The sequence below is a fragment of the Protopterus annectens genome, chromosome 14.part0, assembly GCF_019279795.1.
Source record: "Protopterus annectens isolate FY-2018-M chromosome 14.part0, PAN1.0, whole genome shotgun sequence".
In the NCBI taxonomy this organism is placed as follows: Eukaryota; Metazoa; Chordata; order Ceratodontiformes; family Protopteridae; genus Protopterus; species Protopterus annectens.
The window spans coordinates 127,190,733-127,217,201 of NC_056748.1; the positions used below are offsets into that span (position 1 = coordinate 127,190,733).

Sequence of the window (26,469 nt, forward strand, 5' to 3'; positions counted from 1 at the left end):
ATAACAGAACCGCATGACAGGAATAATGACAAAATAGTCTGCTTGGAAAATCCATCCCTGATTCTGTACAGCATAGACACTGGGAACCTGGCTGATTTTGAAGGACTTCCCAGTGTTTGGCCAATCTGGAGCAATCAGTATCATCTTGGGTCTGTCTGCTCTTGCTTCAAAATGTACCTTGGGCAGAAGAGGCAGAGGTGGAATCGTAGCTGTCCATGCTGTCCAACTGAATGAGAGGAGAGTCACTCTCAGGCCTTTGGATGAAAGGTCCTCAACAAAACTTTTTCAATTGATGATTCCTGTGGAGGCAAAAAGATCTATGTCTGGCCTCCCCCACACTAGGGTTATTTCTGTAAACACCCTGAGATGTAAACTTGTCATATTTGGATCTGTCATATTTCTTGCTTAATTTTCTGCCAAGCGTGTTTCCAATCAATCCTGGCATGTACTGTGAAGTTGATTTGTTCAAAAGAGTCCAAGTTCAAAAAGAGTCATGGCTGATCTGCAAAGAGGTATGAATGTGTTCCTCCTTGTTTGTTTATGTTTGTTGTTACTGTGGTGTTGTCTGTTATTATCAGTAATTGACCTGGATGCAGGAAGTCCTTAAAAGCTGTAATTGCATTTATTACTGCTATTTCATTTTTTTGATTGATTTGTGTGCTTTTGCTTTTGGGACCATTTTACCTGGATGCACCTGTCGTCATCATCGCCTTAGAAGTAATCTGAGCGCGTGTTGTGATATAACTTGCTCTGCTTAGGGGCTTGCAGAATGGGGAGGCCTGTTGCTGCTTAGCATGCTTGGGCCCTACATAGAAATTTTGCAAACATGGGATTAATTATTGGTATTGTTAGATTTACCATTGAAGTTTGAGACCATGGGTTTGGAAGTACCATGAAAGTTCTACATTATGCAGCTTGAATGGTGGGAAAAAATGCAGATGCTATGAATCCTAGAGCCTCCGCTGATTACTTTTTCCTTGCCAAGCCTTTTGAGTACTTTTAGGCATATTGAGATGGTTTAGAGATAGTTGCCCCCTGTTTTCTGAGATAGGATAGGCATCTGTATGTTTGTGTCAAGTTGGCACCCAGGAAAGTTATGTTCTGAGATGGCACTAGCCTTGATTAGTCTTAGTTGATTGCCATTATCCCAGATAGAGATGATGTAGCAAGCCAGATGTATGCCCAATATCCGTGTGTTTGCTGCAATGCGGATCAGGCAGTCGTTGTGATTGATGTGAATTTGTATCCTTGAAGTCTGCGTAGCAATCAGGATGCCAATCACTTTGAGAACCTCTGGGCATGGGCAATAAGCCAAGGCTGATTGGGATTGAGTGATGATGGCCTGAACCTGCAAAAATCTGCAGGGCATCTTCTGATTAGTGCATTGAGTTGGACAGCCAGGTATGCCTCCTTGAGGTCAATGTTACCAGCCAAAGCAGCATGTGAAGATGGGAAGAAGTTGCTGTAATGTGAGCATTTTGAATTTTTGAGAAATGTGTGAAAGTGTTTAGGATGGATAAGTCCAAAATGGGTCCTTTCCTCTTGGTCATGGTACCAAAGTTTGAAATAAAAAGTTGTGCCTCTGCTGAGTAGTAGTGGTACCTCTTGAATAGCTCTCATGCTTATGGGCTTTGAAATTTGTAGTTATGTGCTGCCTCTGCCCAGCTGATTCTTTGGCAGGTTTGGCATGCAATATGCCCTGGAAGAGTGTGAAAATGAAATTTCCTCCCCTCTGTTTATAATGTCTAGGATCCATTTGTTGTGAAATAATGCAGTAGTGCTTGTTTGCTTCCTGTATTTTTGTGCCAAAGCCTGCTTACGCTGAGATGTTTACCATTGGAAGTAAGGAGTCATGGGGTTTTGCTTCCTATTGTTTGGCATCCTGCCACCTCTTGGTGCTGGAGTTTGCCTTTGTAGATCCTCTAGCCCCTGCTTGTGATTTTGTGCTACTTGTAATGCGTGTGTATCTACCTCTTTCCCTGAAACTTGTCAGTGGCTGTTTGCATAGCAGTTTTTTGAAGGCCAATTTCTGCTGAAGCGTGGTGGTTGGACCTGTTTTAGAGTTTGGCAAGGAGCATCTAATGGCTTTGGTCATTTCCGTGAAGTATCTTGTCAGCATTAGTACCAAACAGCACAATTCATTGTCCTGGAGCATAGCTCTAAGCAGTTTCACCTGATCAGGCATCCTTTTTGCTCCTCTAAGCCAGGCATGTCTGCTTTGCACTGATCCTGTAGTAGCGCTCTACTTGAGCCACTGGGGGGCATCATTGGGGCATTGTAAAAGTGTGTTTACCCTTGCTCTACTATGCATCATATCATATAACTCCCTTAGAAATCTGAAGCCCTCTTCAGGTTGATTTATTTATTCCTTAATTTACTACCCCTGAACTGTTGATATTTAAAGCATATGAAACTGACAATTTATTCTTAACATAGTGCTTGGTGGCGAGGTATATACCTTTTTGTTTTTCTTCTAAAGATCTTGACTTTTCTTCAGAAGGAAGTGGATTCTTGGCAGTGGAGGCCTTCAATCCTTGGTTTGCTTGTGAAAGGGTTGGTCAGTCAACGTTGAGCCAAACTGGAAGAGAATTGGTGATCAAGTAATTTGCTCTGTAATGCCTATCAGAGAGTATGTGTTGAGAGGAGGCAGAGAATCGGGTAAAGGCAAGCCTCGAATACTGAGAATGGTATGTCAAAACTCAAGGTATGCCTCCAGACAAGGAAAAACAGTCAAGTAACAAAAGAAATTCCCTAGAATGCTTTCTTGGAATCTGAAAAGTCTTGGCCTAAGGAGGACCTCAAGGTGTGCAAGGTTTCATAAAGGAAAAATCCTCAGGAGGGATACAGAAGATGGGGAGTCTCGCCTTAATAGAAAAAGAAAGATGAGGGCCTAAAGACACCATGGGTGGAGGTGAGTGGATCCGAAATAGCCAAGACAAACAAGGCTTAAGGCTTTGTAGTCTTGGGTAGGGGGTCCCAGCGGTGGAGTACAGAGGCGAGTGAGGCCGGAGGGCCCACGTAGTCAGGACTGGAGGTAATCCGTCGGCTGATGATAGACGCTGATAGTAGTGTGTTTGGCGTGGTTGGTAATGCATTAAGCCAGCCTTGAATCTGAGGTATCTTCTGCATGATTGTCTGATGGGGACATGCAGGTATGCCTCTTTTAGGTCTAAAGTTACAAGCCAAGCATTCTTTCCCAGCATGGGCAGAAGCTGCTGCAAAGTCAGCATTTTGAATTTTGGAATATTCAGGAATGTGTTCAGAATAGATAGGTCCAGTATTGGTCTCCAGGCCTTGTTCTTTCTGGGTACCAAGAGCAGTCAAGTAAAATCCTTGTCCCTGCTCGTGCTCTGGTACTTGTTGAATGGCCCCCATGTCCATGAGGGATGAGATTTGTTTTTGTGCCTTTGCCCATTGATTTTTTGGCAGATCTGGCCAGCCATTTGCCTTTGGCAGGGTATGGAAATGGAACTTGTAGCCTTGTGACACTATATTTAGAACCCACTTGTCCTGGGTTATAATGTGCCAATTTTGAGAAAAAAGTGCTAATTTTCCCCCTAAGGGTGCTGCCAGGGAATAAGTGCTTGGTGCAGGCAGGGGGAAGTCATTGGGACTGTTTCCTGTATGGTTGTGATTTGTCCTCTCCAACTTTGGAGGTAGAAGCCCCCCATTGCTTTGACCTGTAAGAACCTTGCGCCTGGGATCTGCCTCTAGGGCATCTGGATCTGCCCCTTTGAGGTCTGTCTGACACAGGAAAGGACCAATTCTTTGTAGGCCAGTGCCTACTAAACCTAGGTGGCTGTACTTGTAAAAAATCTTTGACAGTTTGCATAGATTTAGCTTTGTCCTCCATTTTCTTTAACATCTCTTCTGCCTTAACACCAAACAAAGTATCATGCTGTAAAGGTGCATCTAATAATTTAACTTTGACATGATCAGGCAGATTTTGTTCCTTTAACCAAGCATGCCTCCTAATTACAGAACCCGTAACTGCGGCCCTGCAAGAGGCCTCCAAAGAATCAAAACCACATTGCAAAGTAAGCTTTCCAACTTGTTCAGCTGCATTCAATAAATCCTGCATTTCCTTGTTTTCTGCACATTCAGAATTTAACATTTTCTGTTTAAGCAATGCCATGACATGTTGCTGATATTTGAGCATATGAAACTGACAGTTTAAGGCCCTTATAGCCAAGGTAGCAGATGTGTAAACCTTTTTACCCCATCTATCCAGTGCCCAAGAATCCCGGTCAGAGGGGGTAGGGTTTTTTGCAGCGAAAGCCTTAACTCCTTTGGGACCCTGTGAAATAGTTTCTGGGTCTGCAGCAGGGTTTTTAAAAAGGAATTTATGAGAGTCAGGAACCCTGTAATATCTCTATCAGGCTTAACAGGAGCTGGAGGTAAGGAGTCAGGGGTCAGACTAGACTCCGAAAACACATCATCTACAATATCTAACACAGGTGGAATGGCTAGAGGCCTGTGTTGAGGTAGTAAAAGGAAATCCCTGAGCCTCTTTTTAGATTCTGAAAAATCTTGGCTCTCCCAGTGGAAATGCGCCCTCATGGTATGCAAGGTTTCCCCAAAAGAATAGTCCTCTGGAGGAGAAGCTGAAGGTATAGATTCTTCAACATCAGAATCCTCATGGGGGGAAGAAAATATTCCTGATCAGAAGAAATAGAAACTTGATCTGAAGATTCATAGTCAGTCTCTTGCCTAGGCCTCTTATCAGGAGGGGGATGGGAATCCCTGATCAAGGTAATCAAGTCTTCGTCCATTTTGACCATCTGTTTTTTGGGCATAGAGGCCTGTCCACGTGGCTCTTGAGTTTGTTTCTTTACTTTAGAAGGTGCTTTAGAGTCTTTGCCTTTGAAGCTGAAGTCGGTTTAATGTAAAGATGTTTAGGTCTGAATACACCCTCAGAAGCCGGTGCCTGTTCAGTGGCTCCAGACCCATCTGAGGGAATAGTGTCCGAGGCTCCAATGCCTTGAGTTTCCAGCAGCATAGCCGACTCCACGTGGGAGTCGGTAGCGGCCTGTGACTCTAAAGTAGCGGGCGTCAGGGGCTGCAAAAGCACCTCATTGAGAACCGGCGACTGGCTTAGGAGAAGCTTCATCATCAGTTTTGGACCTTGGTTGTTTATCTCTCTCCATTTCTTTGAGTTTTTTGTGAACTCCGGTAGTCGGATGGCTATCCGACGACATTTCTGGATAATTAAACCTGCGTCCAAAATAGTTTAAAGCAAAATCATACAGACGCTTAATATTGCGTTGGTTAAATCTATCACAAAACCGACAACGAGAAACGTTGTGATCAGGGCCTAGGCAAGGAATACAGTAAGAATGAAAGTTCTTATGGGGTATTTGCTTTCCACAAGAAATACAATTATTAACTTTTTCTGACATTAGTCTGGAGCAAGAAAATAGTTTTTCAATGGGGTACTTAGCTTTACTGAAGACTTCGGGTCTGAAACTCGAACACGAAAATCTCAGGAGTCGGCCGACCGGCACTTGCGAACTGCTTTTGCTTTGGGCACCGTGCGGCAAGAAAGACTGAAGAAAATGGCGTTGGTTGCTTCTTTTATTCCCCTGACGACCTGACGTCAGGGAAGAGGCGACAGCAGCCAATGCAAGACCCAAGACTTTGAAATTCAGGCTGACTGAGGGCAACCTGCCAGCAGGATTACCCAAATGTAATGACTGCAACAGTGAAACACGAAGAACATCTGTACTATGTTCTTTGTTTCTCACTGCTGCAGTCATCACCATTGGGAAGATTCCCAAAGCTGAGTAGAAGGGTGGAAGGTTGATAGAAACTTGTGGGAGAGCATGCCCTGTGGAATTGCAGAGGCAAACCCAGCCTTAGCTTCTGTGAATAGATTCAGGTGGTAATGCTTGGTGAAGGTGTGGACAGAAGTCCATGTGGCAGCTTCCAGGATGTACTTGGTGGGAACCCTTCTAAGGAATGCTGTGGAAGTAGAGGTTGCCCTAGTGGAATGGGTTCTGATGGTCCTAGGGGCAGGTTTTCCATGGAAGGAGTAGCAAAATTGGATTCAGAGTGCTATCGATTTAGAGATGGTCTGTTTGGATATTGGTTTCCCCTGTGCCCCTGTTTTAAAGCTGACCAAGAGCTGGTCAGTTTTCCTGAATGTTTTAGTACGATCCAGATAAATCTGAGTTGCCTGTACACATCCAAAGAATGCAATATCCTTCCCCCTTGTTCTGAGGGTTAGGGAAGAAGGTGGGCAGGTGGATGGCCTGGTTGAGGGTAACATCTGAAACCACCTTTGGCGTGAAAGAGGGGTTTGTTCTTAAGGAGACCGTATCTGTGTGGAAGATGATAAATGGCTCAATGGGCATTAAAGCTTGAAGCCCTGACACCGTCCTGGCTGAAGTAATAGCCAGGAGAAAGGCACTCTGTCAAGAGAGGTACTTTAATTCTGAGGATGCTTCAGCCTCAAAGGGGGGGGGGCAGAGTAAGCTTTTCTAAAACATAGTTCAGATCCCAGGCTCGGTTGGGCCATCTCCTGGGAGGCCTGATATTAGAGAGTCCTCTAAGGAATTGTTTGACAAGAGGGTTGGAGACAATGGCTGTTCTGTATCAAAGTGTGCCGAGATGGCAGAGGAATGTATCTTTATGGAGGAGAAGGAGAGACCCTTATTAAGAAACTCAGCTAGATAATCTAGAATAAGAGGAATGGAGGGCAGATGTATGTCTGCTCCCTTGGACTGGCTCCAGGAGCAGAATCTTTTACATTTTCCAGCATAGGATTTTCTGGTGCTGGGCCTTCTGGCTTCTGTGATGATGTCATGGTCTTGCTTGCATAGCTTAGATTTCCTTGTTGGTTATAGTAGCATAAGCCATGCTGAGAGCTTGAGTGTTTGAAGGTCTGGGTGCAGCATAGTCACCCCCCCCGGGATAGCAGGTGAGGTATCAGAGGTAGCTGCCAGGGGGGTTGGAGAGAGAGGCTGCGCAACAGTGTGTACCAATGCTGTCTGAGCCAATCTGGGGCAATGAGTATTGCTTTTGATTTTTCCTCCCTTATTTTGATTAGTACTTTTGGAATGAGAGGAAGGGGTGGGAATGCATACACAAAGAGGGTATTCCAAGGGAAGGTCAGGGCATCGACCTTCCAGGCCAGGTGATGGTACTCCCTGGTGCAGAATTTCTGTACTTGGTGATTTAAATGGGAGGCAAAGAGGTCCACCTGGGTGGGGGGTCCCCCATGTGTGGGTAATTTGCAGAAAACTACCTCTGTGGATTTGCCATTCGTGTGGGTCCAGCAGGTTTCTGCTTAAGTGGTCTGCTAGGATGTTGTTGATGCCTGGTAGGTATTGGGCTATAAGATGTAGCCCCATGGATGAGGCTGCTAGCAACAGGTTCATGACTAGTCTGCACAGGGGGAAAGATAAGAGTCCCTACCTGTTTGTTGATGTACCACATGACTGTGGTGTTGTCTGTTTGTATGAGAAGAATCCCCGGTTTGAGGTAGGGTTTGAAGGATGCCAGAGAGTTATGCAGGGCTATCATTTCCTTATGATTGATGTGCAAGGGTAGTATTTGAGCGTCCCAGAGATCTTGGGTGCATCTGCCTTCCAGGTGGGCGCCCCAGGCTATGTCCGAAGCATCGGTAGTTATGGTCTGTTATGACGGACGAAGGATGAATGGAAGTCCCCTGTTCAGAGCACAGGCCTGGGCCCACCACAGGAACTCCGATCTTATGCAAGGGATCACAGTAAGGGAGGGATCACAGTAAGGGAGGTGTCCAGAGGTTGAGAGTGTTGACACCATAGGTTCTTTAGGTACCACTAAATTTTCCTCGTGTGCAGTCTGGCCAGAGGTACCAGGAGGATGCATGAGGCCATCTACCCTAGAGCTTGCAGAAATTTCCTGGCAGAAAGCTGGGTTTGGGAGGCCAGAGTAGTGAAGTATTTTGGTAGGAAACTTTGCTTTTCTGGGTACAGAAAGGCCATTTGCTGTTCTGTGTCCAATAAGGCTCCCAGAAATATGATTTTCCTGGTAGATGTCCGTTTTGATTTCCTTTCGTTGATAGTGAATCACAGAGAGGTGAGTAGGGTTTTTGCAAATGAGAGGTGCTGCAGGAGTAGTTCCTTACAGTCTGCCTGGATGAGACAGTCACCCAGGTAAAGGTAAAGGTAAATATGTACATTGTTTTGCCTGCAAAAGGCAATGGCAGGAGCTAGATATTTGGTGAATACCCTGGGAGCAGTAGATAAGCCAAATGGCAAAGCAGAGAATTGAAAGTGTAATGATTCTGCTCTGAAGTGCAGGAATTTTCTGCAAGATTCCCTTATTGGTATGTGCAGGTAAGCATCCTTTAGGTCTAAGGTGACCATCCAAGCTTTGTTTGGCAGCATAGGCAGAAATTGTTGTAAGGTAAGCATTTTGAATTTTGGGATTACCAGGAAAGTATTGAGAAAGGATAGGTCCAGGATGGGATGCCAAGTTCCCTCTTTCCTGGGCAGAAGGAATAGTCTGGAATAAAATCCTTTTACAACTTGTTCTGGAGGCACAGGTTCTACTGCCCCTAGGGCTATAAGGTTTTGCACTTGTTTTAGTGCTTCTGCCCACTGGTTTGGAGGTAGGTCTGGGTACCTTCTTGGAGGTGGTAGTTCTCGGAAATTGAATTTGTACTCCTGAGCAATGATTTTTAAAACCAATTGATTTTGTTATAAAGTTCCAATTTTATCTGCAAATAGATAGCCTTCCTCCTAGCTTTTGGTGTGGTGGAGGCAGGCAGAGATGGGAAAAGTAGTCAGAGGGTTTTTTGCATACAGAGTTGTTTTTGAACTCCCTGCTCTAGAGTTAGAGGGGAGCCACTGTTTAGTTCTTTACTGGCCCTGAGTTTGAGCCCTGGTGGGTCTGTCCCTACAATTTTTGCCTTGTGCCTTCCTGTTTGGTGCAGGAAAAGACCAGTGTTTAGAGGGAAAACTTCTGCTGAACCTAGGAGGTTGTACTTGAAGGAAATCTTTAACAGTCTGCATCAATTTTGCTTTGTCTTTCATCTTTTTAAGTACCTCTTCAGTTTTCTGTCCGAACAAGTGGTCTTTGTCAAGAGGTGAATCCAGGATTTTAGCTTTGACATGATTAGGGAGAGGTTGTTCCTTCAACCATGCACGTCTTCTGATAACAGACACTGTCACTGCTGCCCTGCTAGAAGCTTCTAGGGCATCAAACACACAGTGCAAGGAGTGATTTGCCACTGAGATGAAGAGTGCAGTAATTCTGCTATCTCTATTATTGGCAAAATCTTGTAAAGCAGAAATGTTCCGTTTCAAAAGTTCCAAGGTGTGCTGTTGATATTTTAACATATGGAACTGACAGTTGAGAGTTCTTATAGTTAAAGTTGCAGAGGTATATACTTTCTGTCTAGGGCCCTGGATTCCATGTCAGAGGAAGTATGACTCTTTGCAGAGGTAGCCTTAACTCCCTTAGGTCCCTGAGTAATCACCTCTGGGTCTGCTATAGGATTTCTGTAGAGGGAATTTATGTGAGTCAAGTACCCTGCAATACCTGTCAGGTTTTCTGGGTGCAGGTGGAAGGGTGTCAGGGGGAAGGCTGGATTCTTGGTAAACATCATCTACCACCTCCAAGATAGGTGGGAAGGCCACAGGCCTATGCTGGGGTAGGTCCAGAAACTCTTAGTCTTTTCTTGGATTGAGGGAAATCCATAGATTCCCATTGGAAGTGTTCCCTGAGGGTGTGGAGGGTTTCCCCAAAGGAAAAGTCCTCTGGAGGTAATGCGAAGGGATAGATTCTTCTGCATCTGAGTCTTCATGGGCAGTAAGAGAATTTTCCTCTTCAAAAACAGGGGAGTCAGATCCCTCTGAGTCTAAAACCGATAGGATGTCGTCTGGAGAATGATTCCTTCTTCTTTTGGGTGGAGTGGCCTGATTACCCTGGATGAATGTGATGAGATCCTCTGCCATTTTAAGCATTATAGTTTGAGGAGGGGGAGGAGTAGTGGAATGTACACTTTTAGCTGTTTTTTTTGGAGTGGGTCTAAGTTTGGCCTGAAGAGTATCCCTCGGAGCCGTCAGTGTGTGAGTTGGAAGAGAGGTCGAAGGCCTTGAAGTGAAATCCGAAGTGCGAGAAGTATCCTCAGAAGCTGGTGCCTGCTTAGCGGCTCCGGCCCCAACCAAGGGCGAGACAGCCGAAGGCTCATTAGACGATGCAGACATCTGCAGCATACAGGACTATGAAAGGGTCTCAGTAGAGGCTTGGGCATCAGAGGCTGCAAAAGCACCTCACTGAATTCCGAAGAACCGATGACCCATTTAGCGGTGGAGTCGTCAGAAGGCTTGGCCTTATGCAGTCTGTCTCTATCCTTATCTTTATGTTTTTTTGGATGATCTGTGGTTTGCTGACTGACGGATTCCATATCGGTAGTCAGAGCCAAAATATGAAAATAACTGGCTACCAACAGAGCTCTACAATGAATAGTTCTAGCATTAAAAAGGGCACAGAACCAACAGCGGGGTACGTCATGATCTAGGCCTAAGCAAGTGACGCAGTAGAATGGAAGTCTCGGTGTGATATTTTCTTTCCACAGGTGAGACAGTTATTGACTTTTTCAGACATTGGTTAGTGCAAGAAAAAGGAAGGACCCCCAACAGGTTACGTAGCTTTAGACGTTTTCAGCTGAAGTTCGAAATCTGGAAACAACTGACCGGCACTGTTGCGAATTGCATCTGCTACGGGTTCCATGGCAAGAAAGACTGAGGTAATGGCGTTGCTTGCTCTCCTTCTACAAGTCCCGCAGCCTCATTTACCAGTTAAAACTAGCATTTTCTTATCAACAGACTGTGGTTGTATGCCATTCTCAAAATAGATTTCCTTCTGGGGGCTTTCCCCTTCAGGTCCCTATGGAAAATGAGCCTGATTCCAGTATGGCTAACCCAGTGAGCAAACAGTATATAAATATATTATATTCATGGTTGATGAAAGGCTGCATGGAAAGCAATCTGGTTCTGGAACTGTATTTAAGACAGTGGTAGGCAAATAAAAGGTCTTGGATAGCCCCTGCCTGCCAATAAATAATACTTCTCCAAAGGAAAAAAATAGGAAAAAGTTTGCTGAATGACTGCTAATAAAATAACAGGTAAAAATATTTACATATCATATTAAATCTATAAAGATGTTATTACAAACATTCAAAAAGTAAGTGAGCAGCATACTTCTCAACCTCATAGTTTAAGAATTCTGGACACATACAAAATAGTGGTGGTGGGGGGCAAAGGCCCCAAACCAGGCACAGATTTTAAATTTATAGTTATGTACTTAACTATAACTTGGCATCTGTGTTATCTGTAGTCACCATTCATCACATTAGGGTCTTGGATCCGATATCGGATCCAAGCTGGCATACTCAGAACACAGCTTAGCTCAAGCTCTTCCCCTCCCATAATGCTCTGCTGCCCTACACTCCTTCAGATCGAGTTTGCATATGGAAGGAAGACAGACTAAGTAAACAAAACAGAACCTCCAAATCCAACCAATCTTCCAGGAAGGGGGCTGGAGGGTGGGATTGTGATGAATGGTGACTACAGATAACACAGATGCCAAGTTATGGTAAGTACATAACTATATATTTGATGTTATCTAGTCACCATTCCTCACGTTAGGGTCAGAGTCCCCAGCTACCTAAATCCTGGGAGGTCTCAAGGAAGAACGTGCCGAAGAACTGTGGAACCAAATGAAGCCCCTCCTCTGGAAATCAAATCCAACTTATAGTGGGAAATAAACATGTGGGGACAAGACCACGTTGCTGCTGCACAAATGTCATCTAAAGACCGACGATCTGCAAAGGCACTGGAAGTAGAGACTACCCTGGTAGAATGAGCCCTCACTGGTGTAAGCAAAGGTAATACCTTCTGAAGAATAAATGAAAGAAATAAATTGTGAAATTCAATGGGAAACCTTGACTTTCGAAATACCCCTGCCTTTTCCATTTAAAGAGAAGGCAACAAATAGTTGGTCTGAACACCTAAATTCTCGCATTTGATGTAAATAAAAGTGAAATTGATGATGAATGTCCAATGTGTGCAGAATATATTCCCCTTTATTGGAATAGTTAGGGAAAAACACTGGTAGATGAATACACTGATCGAGATTCATTGGTAAGGCCAATTTAGGCATGAAAGATGGATCAGGTTTTAGAGAGACACTGTCTTTGTGGAAAATTAAATAGGGTGGCTTGACAGTAAGAGCTTGCAATTCCGAAACTCTCTTTGCCGAAGTTATTGCTATTAAAAAGGCAGTCTTCCAGGAGAGAAATTTAATATCACACAAAGCCACTGGTTCAAAAAGCCTGCAGGACCAAAGTCAAATCCCATGGGGGAGAAGGATTTTTAACAGGAGGCCGTAATAGAAAACCTCCTTTTAAAAAGGCCTTACATAGATGTGCAGACAAGGCAGACTCACCACCAAGGTGAAAATTCGAAATCGCTGCCAACTGTACCTTGATAGTGGAGAAACTAGCTCCTTCCTTAAAGAGAGGGGTCAAAAAGAGAAGTATTTCAGGAATAGGGGGCAAAGAAGGGGTCTAAATTCTTATTCTTTGTCCAAACTGAAAACCTCTTCCATTTCTTTCCAAGTGGAAGACCTCTGGGAAGCAAGAATAATCTCCTTCACGGGTGAAGCTAGCCTGGACTTAGCCAAAATCACTGGAAGTGGACATACCAAGCTGTCAGACATAGGGTCTGAAGATTCAGGAGTGGAAGGAGAGAAGGATGCTAGAGCAGATCTGGAATTGGATCGAGCACCCAGGGTGGATGCCTCAAATGAGACTGCAGAAGGGGGGAACAACACCTGCAGAGGCCAAAAAAATGAGGATCAGTTGACTCTTGAGGCGTCTGGCTTTCTGAAGCACTCTGTATTAGAAGTAACGGAGGAAAGGCATACAGGAGACCCGGAGGCCAATCATGGGTGAGCGCGTCCCTGGGGAATTCCCCCTCTGGGGGGATCAATGCAAAGAAGTTGTTGTATTTGTGGTTGAGAGGAGATGCAAACAGATCACAGCTCGGATAACCCCACTAACAAAAGATCTGTTGAGCCACCACTGGATTCTAGGACAACTCGTGAGGAGTCAATATAGCCCTGCTCAGCTTATTACGACGGTCAACCAAAGCCCTCGGGTTGAAAGCGGCACAAATGCTGCATTCCACCTCAAGGTGGTCGCAGCTGAGACAGTAAAGGCACTCCTCGTGCGAGTTGGAAATAGGCATTTTCCACCCACAAGAGGAGCACCTTTTAAAACCTAAAGGTTTATCTGACATAGCTGAACCGTAAAACAATGAACAAAGTCAACAAACAAGCCAACATTCGAAAAGCCTACTAAATCTGTCCAAAAAACTCACACACACTTAACTAAGCAACTACTTGCACACCACAAAAACTAGGCCGAAGACAAATCCCGAGGGAAAAAGACTTAAAACAAGGGTAGGACTCGACCTGGAGGGATAGATAAGAGAGGAAAACTACCTGCTAACACTACACCCAAAGAAATTACAAATTACTAGAAACACTTACACTAATAGGAGCTGAGCAATCTGCAACTGACTGAGTGGCAAATGAGATCTGAGGGAGTGTAGGGCAGCAGAGCATTATGGGAGGGGAGGGGCTTGAGCTAAGCTGTGTTCTGAGTATGCCTGCTCGGATCCGATACCGTAACGTAAGGAATGGTGACTAGATAACATCAGATTCTGCCCTTATAGGAACATAATACCAGGCAAGTGATCGTGAGAACCATAGGATGCTTAGCCATGTATGCCTTTAAAAATCAAGTGCAGATTTTTTTTACCATTTCTTTTTGTTGTAATTATGCCCTCATCTTATAAAGTGGGCTTTCTTATTCTAAAATGTGCATTTTTTACTTTAGTCACTTCGGTGCTGCATTCTGGTTACTCATACAGAAAACATGCCAACCCACCACAGAATTGTTTTTCCTCTCTAATGCACTATCAGAAAGCAGGGCCAGATGACATGGAATCAGGAGGCAATTAAACAGATGCTCAGCAAACAGTAAAAAGAAACAACAAGTTTATTAAACATAATAAATGTAGGTCCACTGAAGTTGCTGTAGTAAAAACTACCCATTTTAAAATAAGAAAGCCCACATTACAAGATGAGGGCATAATTATGATAAAAAAGTGGTAAAAAAACATTTGCTGCTTCTTGGTTCTATGGTACATTTATGCAGTATTTAGCAAAGAAAACAGAACATTGAAATGAAGTAATGCATTTTTTTTGGGGGGGGCAGAAAAAAAATATCTGTATCAGTAAAATAAAATGGCAAAAATACTCACCTAAAGATGGGGATATTGAGATTATTTCCTGCAGCAATATGTGGAGCTTTGATATTGTGGCAGAACAGAATAAACGTGAGAAGCAGGTAATCAATATGAGATTTATGAACTGGTAAGAAAACAAGCGGGGCATTCAGCTAGGAAAAAAATGGACTGTGATTACTTTAAAGCATTTAAATTTGACAGCATATATCATCATCTTTATAAAGAGACTACAATAACTCACACAAGCATTATGCAAATGGTAAAAGCTCATTAATAACATCAAGTGACCATTAAAATGCAATGTGATGCACAATGTACTTAACTACACATTCTAACAAGAACACAGCAGTAAACCAAAGGTGATTTGCTTGGAAGATTGCTAACTAGAGAAGGCCATAAATAATACAGAAAGGCAATTTCATTATATAAAAAAACATCCTTTACTTTTGTCTTGTCTGCGTCCTGGAAGAAAAATTCCAATACAAAGCACATTTTAAATATATAACTTAATAACGAGTGCTGCTGTGCATGATTCATGATCTAACTACAAGAAAGAAACTATATACAATCCAAAGCTACCCCCAGAGACAGTCAAAAATGTAATTTGTTTACAGGCTTTGTTTCCTTCAACTCTTCGCTCAAAATCACTTTGCCACTACGTAACTCAGGCTGATCATCACCACAACATAAAACACATCTGGAAGTGCAATGAAAAATGTAAAAGTTGTACAAGCTTTATGCAGACTTTTTTTGTTGCTTTGTTTTACAGACTTATGAGCAACTAAAAGGTAAAGTGTCCAGTCAGTGAACAGGATGCAGGAGTTTCAAAGTGCCCAGCATTTAAATGCACACAAGAACACATATGCAAGATGATACATGTTCACGTTATGGTAACTGTACATATTGTCCTCTGGTACGGCAAAATATTTTACATTCGGTTAACACCACTATGGTTTTTGAAATTAGGTGTTTGATTACTTACTCATAGTTTCATAGGTAAACACTAAGCTAGTTGCCCTTGTAGACCATTTTAAGCATATCTAATTCCCCTTGGTGAGAATCAAACCCTGTACCTTTTTGTCTGTCCTGCAAACACCTTATCTATCCATTATGCCAACCCCCAACTTGTGTTACACCTAGGGTAGTGTATTCAGTAGCATGCCAGCACATCAATTTTTATGATGGACAACTTCTCTGCCACAGTAACCAAGATTAGTTATCCATCATGATTCACGACTTACAGAGAAAGAAGGCATGTCTCTTTATACAAACACCTACAGATACATCCATCAGCATAATTTACATTTAAAAGTAATAAATGTTTTTCAGGACCAGTGTCCAAAATCACTAAACATGTTACTTAACAAAAAGGAAAAGAGGTGGATTATTTTGGTGGGTCTCTTGTCCAGACCAGGTCTTAATGAAACTCTTCAATGATTTAGGGAATAAGACTATTTATTTTTATTTTATATTTTTATATTACTTTTTGTGTCTGACTTTATAATTAAATTACATCTAAAATAAAGTTTGTAAATTTAAAGCCAATCACACTGAATTTATGTTTTGAAGCATTTGCATATTAGCTGATTATTCATACATTAATGAATTACAAATGATACTGTTGTATAGCAATTTTATTTTTATCCTTTTATATGATTACTGGTTAAAGACCATCACATGACATCTAATAGTGTGTATTTATTGTTGTTTTCTGCTATCCCAGCTTTGTGTGAAAACCTTGGATCTCAGCTGTGGTGGACTGGAGCTGACAAATTTATTGTAAAATAATTTTTTTGTTAACACTTGTATATGGGTGCACTCGTATTAAGTCAGGTGTGGCTTAGGTCAACATCCGTTTTGTTAATACACTTTGGTATTCCTGTCAACCTGGAACAATGCAGACAGTGAAAATCCCCCAGCTAGTAATGACAGCATCCTACAAGTTTCTTGATAAACTCAATATACCTCCATTAAACATGCTTACATGTTTGAATGAAGAGAGCCCATTTCCAGTCTCCAGATTGTACAATTTACACATAACAAAATCAACATTTAAGGATTAGACTCTAACATCATTTACAGTTTGTGTCCTGTATGTAATTCTTACAGTCAATAAATGCTGCAGTAAACAAACCGTTTAAAGATATCTTAAAATCACTGTTAGTATAGTTTAGCCTGACAAAGTCACATCAGAAGTGATGGCAGATACTTACTTAGATTAAAAAGAAATGAGCTACAGGACCAGAGTGCTCCCAGAAAGAAGTCGGAAGAGGAAACAGGAAAGAACAAATAAACTGAAGGAGCATAGGGTAGGGGGCTTTCTCCTTAGCCCCAAGGTACAGCTGGATTTGACTATAACTTAACTACAAAGGAACATGTCCACTGCTTTACTCCCATGGGGGAAAAACACTCTGTTCTTATTTGCCTAAATGCACATTTAATTACTTTCATGATTGACAAAGCACTCAGACAAACGGTCTTCAAACCCATCATCCTAGGACAATCAGCAGAAAATAAATATAGAGAAAAAGCATAGAACATTTAAAGAAGGAAATACAACATTTAATCCAGCATGTAAGGATCACCCAAGATTATGCTTTCAGTTTCAGGCAACAGCATGAAAACTCTGCCATTTTATTTTCAGAAATACCACTAGTAACAGTAGAGAGGACAAGACTACATTTAATTCTGAGAACTGCAACGTTAATACTACTTTGCAATTACTAGCTTATTATGTTTTCTTATTTCTGTATCTTCTTACACTGCAGTGCTTCACATTTAAATTTACTTTTCTTTTTTAAATGCTCTAGGTTAGAGCCAGGAAGCCTTCATTTGTGTTGCTTTCATTGGCTGCAAACAGTTTAACTACATTTGCATTGTGGGAGCAGCTGAGAAGTAGCTTTTTTTATTTGAAGTAAACAGAACAGGGCAGCATTTAATTCCGAGACCTGACAGCTAATTTTATTTCATCTGACCTGTTCAGTCTCTGCTGTGCCTTTAAACCCACTGGCTGAAGAGCTACCCACTCAAATATAAATTTGACAATAGACGTCCAAGGAACACCTGAACTCTCCATCTTCAAAATTCTTACATTTTGCATTCTTTGGACAATGCCTAAGTTAGAGGCAAAGCTATCCACAAATGAAATGGTCAGTGAATACCTTTCCATCTCCACAAGTGTTTATGCCAAGGTACTAGCTTGTTCACCTCCAAAAACCCTCTAGTTCTGTTGGATATATATCTTTAAACATAACAGCATAAGTGCGCGCACACACACACACACACACACACACACACACACACACACACACACACACACACACACACAGACACACACACACACACACACAAAGAAACAAGTCAATAATTTGACTCAACAATGTCACACTAACTCTGCACTCAAAAAAAAAAAAACGGGATGAAAAGTGTCAATGTTCTACCCCTCTGGAGTTAAGATTTGAGATGCCACTATGGCCTACATTGGATCTGCACCTCAATAACATGGGAGACTGCTGTGCACTCTAGTCTAATGTCCTCTCTGGTAAATTCAGACCACAAAACTGCCACCTTCAAAGTAAAAATAAAATCCAGACCCCCCCCCCACGCAACTAACCCTGGAATGTTCAGAAACTACTGTCAGGCAAACTTCATTTTATTAAATAAGAATCTGGCACAATCTGAAGCCCCCATAAACCATGAGAACATGGTTACCTACTTCACTGAAGCTCTACACAAGCATGCTAATAGCTGCATACAGGCAGCTGTACTCACCAGGAATAAGTACAGAATTAACAAAAAAAAATGCCACCCTGGAGGAACCCCAACATTAATAAACTGTATGGCAGAAAAAAGAAAATCAGGAAGTGTAAGATCCAGAATGATAAAAGCACTCTCGTCAAACTAAACAAATGACGGAGAGATCAAATAAAGTCTACTAACGCCACATTTCAGGTAAATTTGGCCTCCCACACCAAGGGCAAGCAAAAGACATTCTTCAACTGTGTCTACAACCTCAAAGGCAATAACCAATTGTGTGCAGAACTCATAGTTAATGAAGCCACCTATACTGAACCAGAAGATATAGCAAACCTACTGGCCAACAAATTCAGTTCCACCTTTACCCCTCTCATCCCACAATCCACTTCAGGAAATATCATCAAATATAGTTTCCCCAACTATTACTAGGGAATAAGTCCACAATGTGCTCTCCAAGGCCAACAGCACTGCATCTATGGGCCCCAGCAATATTCCAGGTTGCCTTCTAAATAGCATGGAACAGAAACTATTTGACCATCTGGAATCATTGTTTAATCGTAGCCTCCAAATAGTCATGCCTCATGAATGGAGAATGGCAACATTCACACATCTGTACAAGGGAAGGCCATCTATGGCCCTTGGAAACTACAGGCCCATAAGTCTCACTAGTCTCATTTGTAAAGCCAAGGAAAGAATTATTAAGGAAATGATCAATAATGACATAGGAAACCTCCAGATATTAGCCCCAGCCTAGTATGGTTTCATCAAGGACTGGTCATGCCTACCCAACATGGTGGCCTTCTTTGAGAAAGTCACCAAAGTTATGAATGTGATCAAAATGGTTCACACTGCCTACCCTGACCTGGCCACGACATATGACACAATACCCCACTCAGGTACTGTAGACAAATTCACAAAGTTAGGTATAAACTCTTACTCATTCAGTGGATAGCCAGCAGACAGACAAGACCCAGGAAGTTAGAACTGGAACGTCCATTTCTATATAGTGGCCAGTTACCAGTGGGGTGCCTCAGGGATCAGTCCTGGGACAGCTCCTTTTTGGCATTTACTTCTCTGAAGTCAAGGCCAATGTTAAAGGCCTCTAGCTGACCAAATGTACTGACAACTGGAAATTCGGAGCAGTCACTTAATTGCCCACTGACATCAATGTTTTCTAAGAAGGACTGACACAGACAGATAACTCATGTCAGAGGCATTGATAAAATGAAATGTCAAGAAATGCATAATAGTATCCTTAGGGAAGTCAGCCACTCTGGGTAACTATCAAAGAGACAACACATCCCCAAGAGTCGACCCGGGAGTCAGTGAGTTGGGGGATACAAGTCGACAGTACTCTGGTCTTTGACCAGCATGTGTCTATGGTAGCGAGGAAATCATTCTATGTTGCGCAGCTTCTAAACAATGTTATGGCATCTAGGTCCAAGAAGGTTATCGTTCAACTATATCTGGTGGTCAACAAACCTATCACTGAGTACAATGCCCCTTCTGGTATGTACATAACCAAGCACATCCAATAAAGTACAGTTCTGTACATTTACCATAAATGTAGATGTTCGAGTGTATTCACTGTTGCAGTCATTACATTTGGGTTATCTGCTTGCAGGTAGCCCTCAGTCGGCCTGATTAACAAAGTCATGGGTCCTGCATCGGTTGATGTCCCTTCTTCCATGATGTCAGGTAGTCAGGGATATAAAACATGCAGCCGATGCCGTTACATCAGTTTTTCTTGCCCCAGATGTCAGGCACCCCCCTAATGGGAAGCAATTAAACATAAAAGCACAAAGATATACCTCCAACAAAAAAGCAAATATACCAAAAAGGCCTTTAAGCATAGTAAAGGAAAGTAGAGGTATAGCCAAAAGAAGTTAGGGGGTTGGAGGGAGGGTAACCAGGACCGCAACAGTGAATATACTCGGAACATCTACATTTATGGTAAGTGTACACAACTGTGCTATGTTCTTCGTGTTACACTGTTGCAGTCATTACATTTGGGTAGATTCCCAAAGCTATGGGTGGGAGGGGGAATATAGATAGCATTAGGGCCACCTATAAGGCCCTGCAAGACTGCAGTGGCAAAGCCACCTCTGGATTTAGAGAAAATTGGCAAATGATAATGCTTGGTGAAAGTATGTACAGAACTCTAGGTAGCAGCTTCTAGGATGTCCCTGGTAGGGATGCTTCTGAGAAAGGCTGCAGAGGTAGATGCAGCCCTGATGGAGTGAGGTCTGCTCCCCTGGGGGATAGGTTTTCCACGGTGCTTATAGCAGAAATGAATGCAATGGCTTATCCATTTAGAAATGGTTTGCTTTGAAATAGCCTTCCCCTCTGCCCCTGCAGCAAATGCCACCAGCAGTTGTTCAGATTTCCTTTGAGGTTTAGTCCTGTCCAAGTAGAATCTAAGTTGTCTCTGCACATCTAAGGAATGCAGTATCCATTCCCCTTTAGTCTGTGGATTGGGAAAGAAGGTTGGTAAATGAATGTACTGATTAAGAGCCACACTGGATACCACCTTGGGCATGAAGGATGGATTGGTTCTGGGGGACATCCTGTCCGCATGAAAGATGATGAAAGGCTCCACTGCCATAAGGGCCTGTAATTCAGATACCCTTCTAGCTGAAGTGATTGCTGAAAGGAAAACTGTTTTCCAAGAAAGAAATTTTAAGTCTGCAGTAGCAGCTGGCTCAAAAGGAGGTAGAGTGAGTTTCTCCAAGACAAAGTTAAGGTCCCAGGCTGGGGTTAGAGCTCTCCTGGGTGGTCCCAAATTTTTGGCCCCTCTGAGGAACTGCTTGAGCAGTGGATGAGAGAAGAGGGGAGGTTCTGTGTTATAATGAGCTGAAATGGCTAAGGCATGGATTTTGATGGAGGAAAAAGACAGGCCCCTTGTGAAGCATCTCAGTTAAGTATTGTAAAATCTGAGGTAAATTGGGCACTGCTGTGCTCATCCCTTGAGACTGGTTCAAGGCACAGAATCTTTTCCATTTTTCAGCACAAGATTTTCTAGTACTAGGCCCCCTTGCCTTTAAAATGATATCCATCACAGGTTTGCTGAGGGATGGTAAAGGAGAGATTAAGTAATTAACCAGGCTGCAAGGTTCAGTGTTAGAAGCTGAGTGTGCAGAATCTGGTTCTCCTGCTGAGACAGCAGGGAAGGAGTCTGAGGCAAGTGCCATGGAGATAACCATGACACACTGCGCAGGAGGGAGTACCAGTGTTGCCGCGGCCAGTCTGGAGCAATCAAAATCATCCTTGGTTTGTCCTGTTTGATTTTTAGTAGTACTTTGGAGAGCAGAGGCAGAGGGGGGAAGGCATAGATGGATAGGTTTTTCCAGCTCAAGGACAGAGCATCCACTTTCCAGGCTTGTTTGTGGGGAGTCCTTGTGCAAAAATTTGTCCAATTGGTAGCTCTGGGGAGAGGCAAACAGGTCTATATCAGGGCTCCCCCATTTGCTTGTCAACATGTTGAAAATCCTTGGTTCCAGTTTCCACTCGTGTGGGTCCATGAGGTTTCTGCTTAGTACGTCTGCCAGTGTATTTAATTTTCCTGGCAGGAATTAAGCTTGTAAGTGCACTTGGTAGCTCAAGGCTGTGTTCCACAATGCCATGGCTAGTCTGCAGAGGGGGTAAGAATGTGTACCCCCCTGCTTGTTTATGTACCACATAACAGTGGTGTTGTCTGTCTTTACCATTAGTTGTCCTGGAAGAATGTTGTCCTTGAAGGCTGTCAGAGCATTCTGTACAGCTAAAATTTATTTTTGATTGATATGCAGGTGCATTTGACTTGGGTTCCATTTGCTCTGAATGCACTTCCCTGCCAGGTGAGCCCCCCACGCATAGTCTGATGCATCTGTTGTTAGGCTTTGGGCGACAGGGAGTGGTGTGAAATTTAGTCCCTTGTTTTGGTGGCAGGCCTCTGCCCACCAAAGGAACTCTAGGCATAGGCAAGGTATGATAGGAATCATTGTTTCTAGGTCATGATAATCTTGACACCATAGGCTTTTTAGATACCACTGTAGTTTCCTCATATGCAGTCTTGCATATGGAATTAGAAGAATGCAGGAGGCCATGAACCCCAAGGCTTGCAGTATTTGTCTTGCAGATAGCAGGGTTTTTGTGACCACTTGTTTGAAGTAGGTTGTCAAATGAATTTGCTTTTCTGGTGTGAGGTAAGCCATCTGGGAAGTTGTATTCAAGCTTGCTCCCAGGAATATAATTTGTTGACAGGGTACCAGGTGTGATTTATTTTCGTTTATGGTGTACCCCAGACAATTTTGAACCCTTTTTACAAAGGTGATTGTGTAAAATATAAGAAGGTGCACCATGAGCCAAAAGGCTTAAGAGCGTGTATCTTCTTCTGCATTCCCTGATTGGGATGATGTGCAGGTTGCTTTTAAATCTAGTAGTTAAAACACAGGTTTATTGATACACAACACGAACAGACTGCAGTAGGGTAGCAGGTGTTTAGAGTAGACAGGTCCAGGATAGGATGCCATGAATTGTCTTTTCTGGGTACCAGGAAATGTCTCGAATAGAAACCTTGTCCCTTTTCCTCTTCTGGTACCAGCTGAATAGCTCCCATGCTTAAGAGAGAAAGTACTTGTTTTTGAGCCTCTGCCCGCTGATTTGGGGGTAGGTCCGGCCACCCACTTGGCGTTGGCAACGTGTGGAAGTGAAATCTGTATCCCTGGAACACTATATTTAAAACCCAATTCTTTGCATGAAGAGCAATCTTTCCCCCCAAAGGGGGGGGGGGTCAGTTGATAAGTGCTTGGAAATTTTAAAAGGAAGTCATTGAGACAGTTTACCATAGGGGGGGTCTTATTATTCCCAGACTTGGAAGTGGAGGCCCCCCACTGCTTAGTTCTGTGAGTCCCCTAGGACTGAAACCTGGGGTTTTTGCTGTGTCTGGGTTTGGCTTGAGAAGCCTGGAAGGGGCTGGAAAGGACCAATTCTTAGAGGGCCAGTGCCTACTAAATCTAGGAGGCTGAACTTGTAAAAAATCTTCAACAGTTTGCATAGATTTAGCTTTATCTTCCATCTTTTTAAGAACTTCCTCAGCCTTGTTGTCAAACAGGCGGTCCTGATTTAAAGGAGCATCCAACAATTTAGCTTTAACATGATCAGGCAAAGATTGCTCCTTAAGTCAAGCATGCCTTCTGAGCACAGACCCAGTAACAGCAGCCCTGCAAGAGGCCTCTAATGAATCAAAACCACATTACAAAATATGTTTTCCAACTTGTTCGGCATAATGCATTAAATCCTGTAATTCTTTATTTTCCACACAGTCAGGATTCAACATCATTTTCTGTTTAAGCAGTCCAATAACATGTTTCTGATACTTTTAACATATGAAACTGGCAGTGTAAAGTCCTAATGGCCAAGGTTGCAGAGGTGCAAACCTTCTTACCCCATCTATCCAGCGCCCTGGAGTCTCTATCAGGAGGGGTAGGATTTTTAGCAGTAGAAGCCTTAATACCCTTGGGCCCCTGCGAAATAGTCTCTGGATCTGCAATAGTATTTTTAAAAAGGAACTTGTGGGACACAGGGACCCTGTAGTATCTGTCAGGTTTTCTGGGAGACGGAGGCAGGGAATCAGGGGCCAAACTAGATTCCAAAAATGCATCATCAACAATGTCTAGTACAGGAGGAATAGCTAAAAGGCCTATGCTGAGGTAGGAGAAGGAAATCCTTAAGCCTCTTTTTTGAATCAGAAAAATCCTGGCTTTCCCAATGGAAATGTTCTCTTAGAGTACGTAAGGTTTCCCCAAAAGAAAAATCCTCAGGAGGGGAAGCAGACGGAATAGAGTCCTCTGCATAAGAATCTTCATAAGTAGGTAAGGGCAAATCCAGATCATCAGAAGAATCTGAAAAAAAAACAGAATCCTGATCAGAAGATTCATAATCAACTTCAGTCTTAGGCCTCTTAGAAGGGGGGGGGGGGTGTTGGCTACCCCTGATTAGACTTATTAGATCTTCAGCCATTCTTATAATTTGTTTTTTAGGCGTAGAGACCTAAGCATGTCACCTGGGCGTCATTTTTTTAAGACATGGATCAAGATTTAGGCCTAAGTAATGAAGGAGGCATCGATTTAATATGCAAGTCTGTAGGCCTGAATACACCCTCAGAAGCCGGTGCCTGCACAGTGGCTTCATGGCAAACCGGACTCAGAATGGGTCTCAGTAGAGGCCTGCGAATCAGAAGTAGCGGGTATCTCACGGAGTACCGGCGAACTGGCGACTGGCTTAGGAGAAGCGTCATCAGCAGTTTTGGACCTCGGCGGCCTGTCTCTGTATTTATCTTTGCGCTTTTTCAAAATCCCGGTAGTCGGATGGCTAACCGACGACATTTCTGGATAATTAAACCGAGAACCGAAATATTTAGAGGTGAAAATATACCGAAGACGGATAGTGCGCTGATTAAATAAAGCACAAAACCAACAACAAGGTCAGGGCCTAGGCAAGGAATACAGTACGAATGAAAATCCTTATGAGGTATTTGCTTTCCACAAGTAATGCAATTATTAACTTTTATGGACATCGGTAAGGAGCAAGAAAAAGTTTCCTCAATGGGGTACTTAGCTTTAGTTGAAGACTTCGGTTCCGAAACTCAAAAATGAAAATTTCAGGAGTCGGCCGACCGGCACTTGCGAACTGCTTCTGCTTCGGGCACCGCACGGCAAGAAAGACTGATGTAATGGCGTCGGCTGTGTGTTTTATACCTCTGACGACCTGACATCATGGAAGAAGGGACAGCAACCGTCGCAGGACCCAAGACTTTGTTAATCAGGCCGACTGAGGGCTACCTGCAAGCAGATAACCCAAATGTAATGACTGCAACAGTGAAAAATGAAGAACATCTGGAACATCCACAAAGGTTACTCACTGTGAGAAAAGGTAGTGCCATCTGAGGGTAGTACATGTGTTACATATGTCGACATAGCTAGCTGGAGTTTTGTAAAGAATTTTATGTTATTCGACTATCACACTGATTTGTACAGATGCTTGTGTTAAAATGTATTTGTAAAGTTGCTTGCATTAAAAATGCATCAACAGTGGGTCCCGTTGGACAGAAAAGAGAAGATCTACATGTATGTCAGACAGTATTATTATAAGTGATTAAATGTACATGTTTTAACAGAAAATTCTGGAAGGGAAGAGGTTAACCTTAGGCCAGCTCATTTTGAAAAATAGGTTAAAAATTAAATGGAGTGGTTTAGGCCATAAAGATTTTATCTTTCAGGTCTGACTGCAGCCAGAGACAAAAATGTTTGGGAAAGCCAGAACTAGGAATCTTACGGTAGTGTCCTTAGGGGTGAACTAATTGCTACCCTGGAAGGGTGGAAGTTTTTAAAATTGTTTTACAGCTTTCAGATGCTGCAACAGCTCGTAGCAAAGTTCTGGGTGTGTACTGTACCAAAGTCAGGTGACTAGATGTGATGTCATTCAACAACCAGTACTGAAATTATTTTTATATATTAGCGAGAAACATGACGGAACTCTCACAGCAGTATTTTGTTTTCAAGAACCTGAAGGAAAAATCTCTCACAGATATCTTAAACAACCTCACACCTCATCTTGCCTTGCTTTAGTAAGTAACCAGGAAACAGTAATTCTTTAGTCATAGGTTCATAGGATGATACTATGCTACTGGCCTGGAGGCCCTTATAAGCCTAGCTAAGAATTTCACCCATGTTCCCTCAAAGTCAACACCTTTGGGGATACATGTGATGTAAATCTTAAAAAAGATGTAGTACTCTGCAAGTATTGTATATATCCTTCCAACTCAATCATTGTGCCATTTACATCACATGTATCCCAGTATGAAATGGATTTCCTAGATGTGAAGTTAGTAAAGGCAGATGGTACATTAGTCACATTACCCTTCAGAAAAGGATGTAAAAAGAACTGTCTTCTAGAAAGAAGCAGTATGCATCCATCGTACATTTTTAATAATGTTATGAGAGGTCAAGCGTTACGTCTTTCTATATTAACGAGTAAGGATGGTGACTATGTTAATTATGATGAGAATTTGAGAAAACAATTTATAGAGAGAGGTTACAACAGGATAGATTGTGATAAGGTATTTGAGAGAGTAAGGATAGATAGAAAAGTAATAGGGAAACCTTTCTTTGCTGACAGAGCAGGAGATACAATAATACCACGTAGAAGGAATATAGATATGGATAGATGTAGAGTTTGCATACTGTTTACATCTGATAAAGCCATTATGAACTTTTTACAGCGTAATTGGCATATTTTAACAGCTGATGATAAAATTAAGAAGATAGTGGGTGACAGACCAATCATAACCTATAAGAATGTAAAATCTCTGAAAAGGAGTCTGTGTAATAGATACAGTAGTTCGAGGCCCCAGTTGTTAACAGGGAAA

At 42.7% G+C, this 26,469-nt stretch overlaps 1 protein-coding gene across 3 annotated transcripts in view; it reads right to left on the reverse strand.

Moving 5' to 3' along the window:
* GPAM (glycerol-3-phosphate acyltransferase, mitochondrial) overlaps window positions 1–26,469 on the reverse strand; it is a 921,522-nt gene that overhangs the window by 558,242 nt on the left and 336,811 nt on the right. For all 3 annotated transcript variants that reach the window (XM_044055836.1, XM_044055838.1, XM_044055837.1), the window contains exon 9: window positions 14,322–14,458. In XM_044055836.1, coding sequence (XP_043911771.1) covers window positions 14,322–14,458 — 137 coding nt within the window. The remainder of the gene's footprint in view (window positions 1–14,321; window positions 14,459–26,469) is intronic.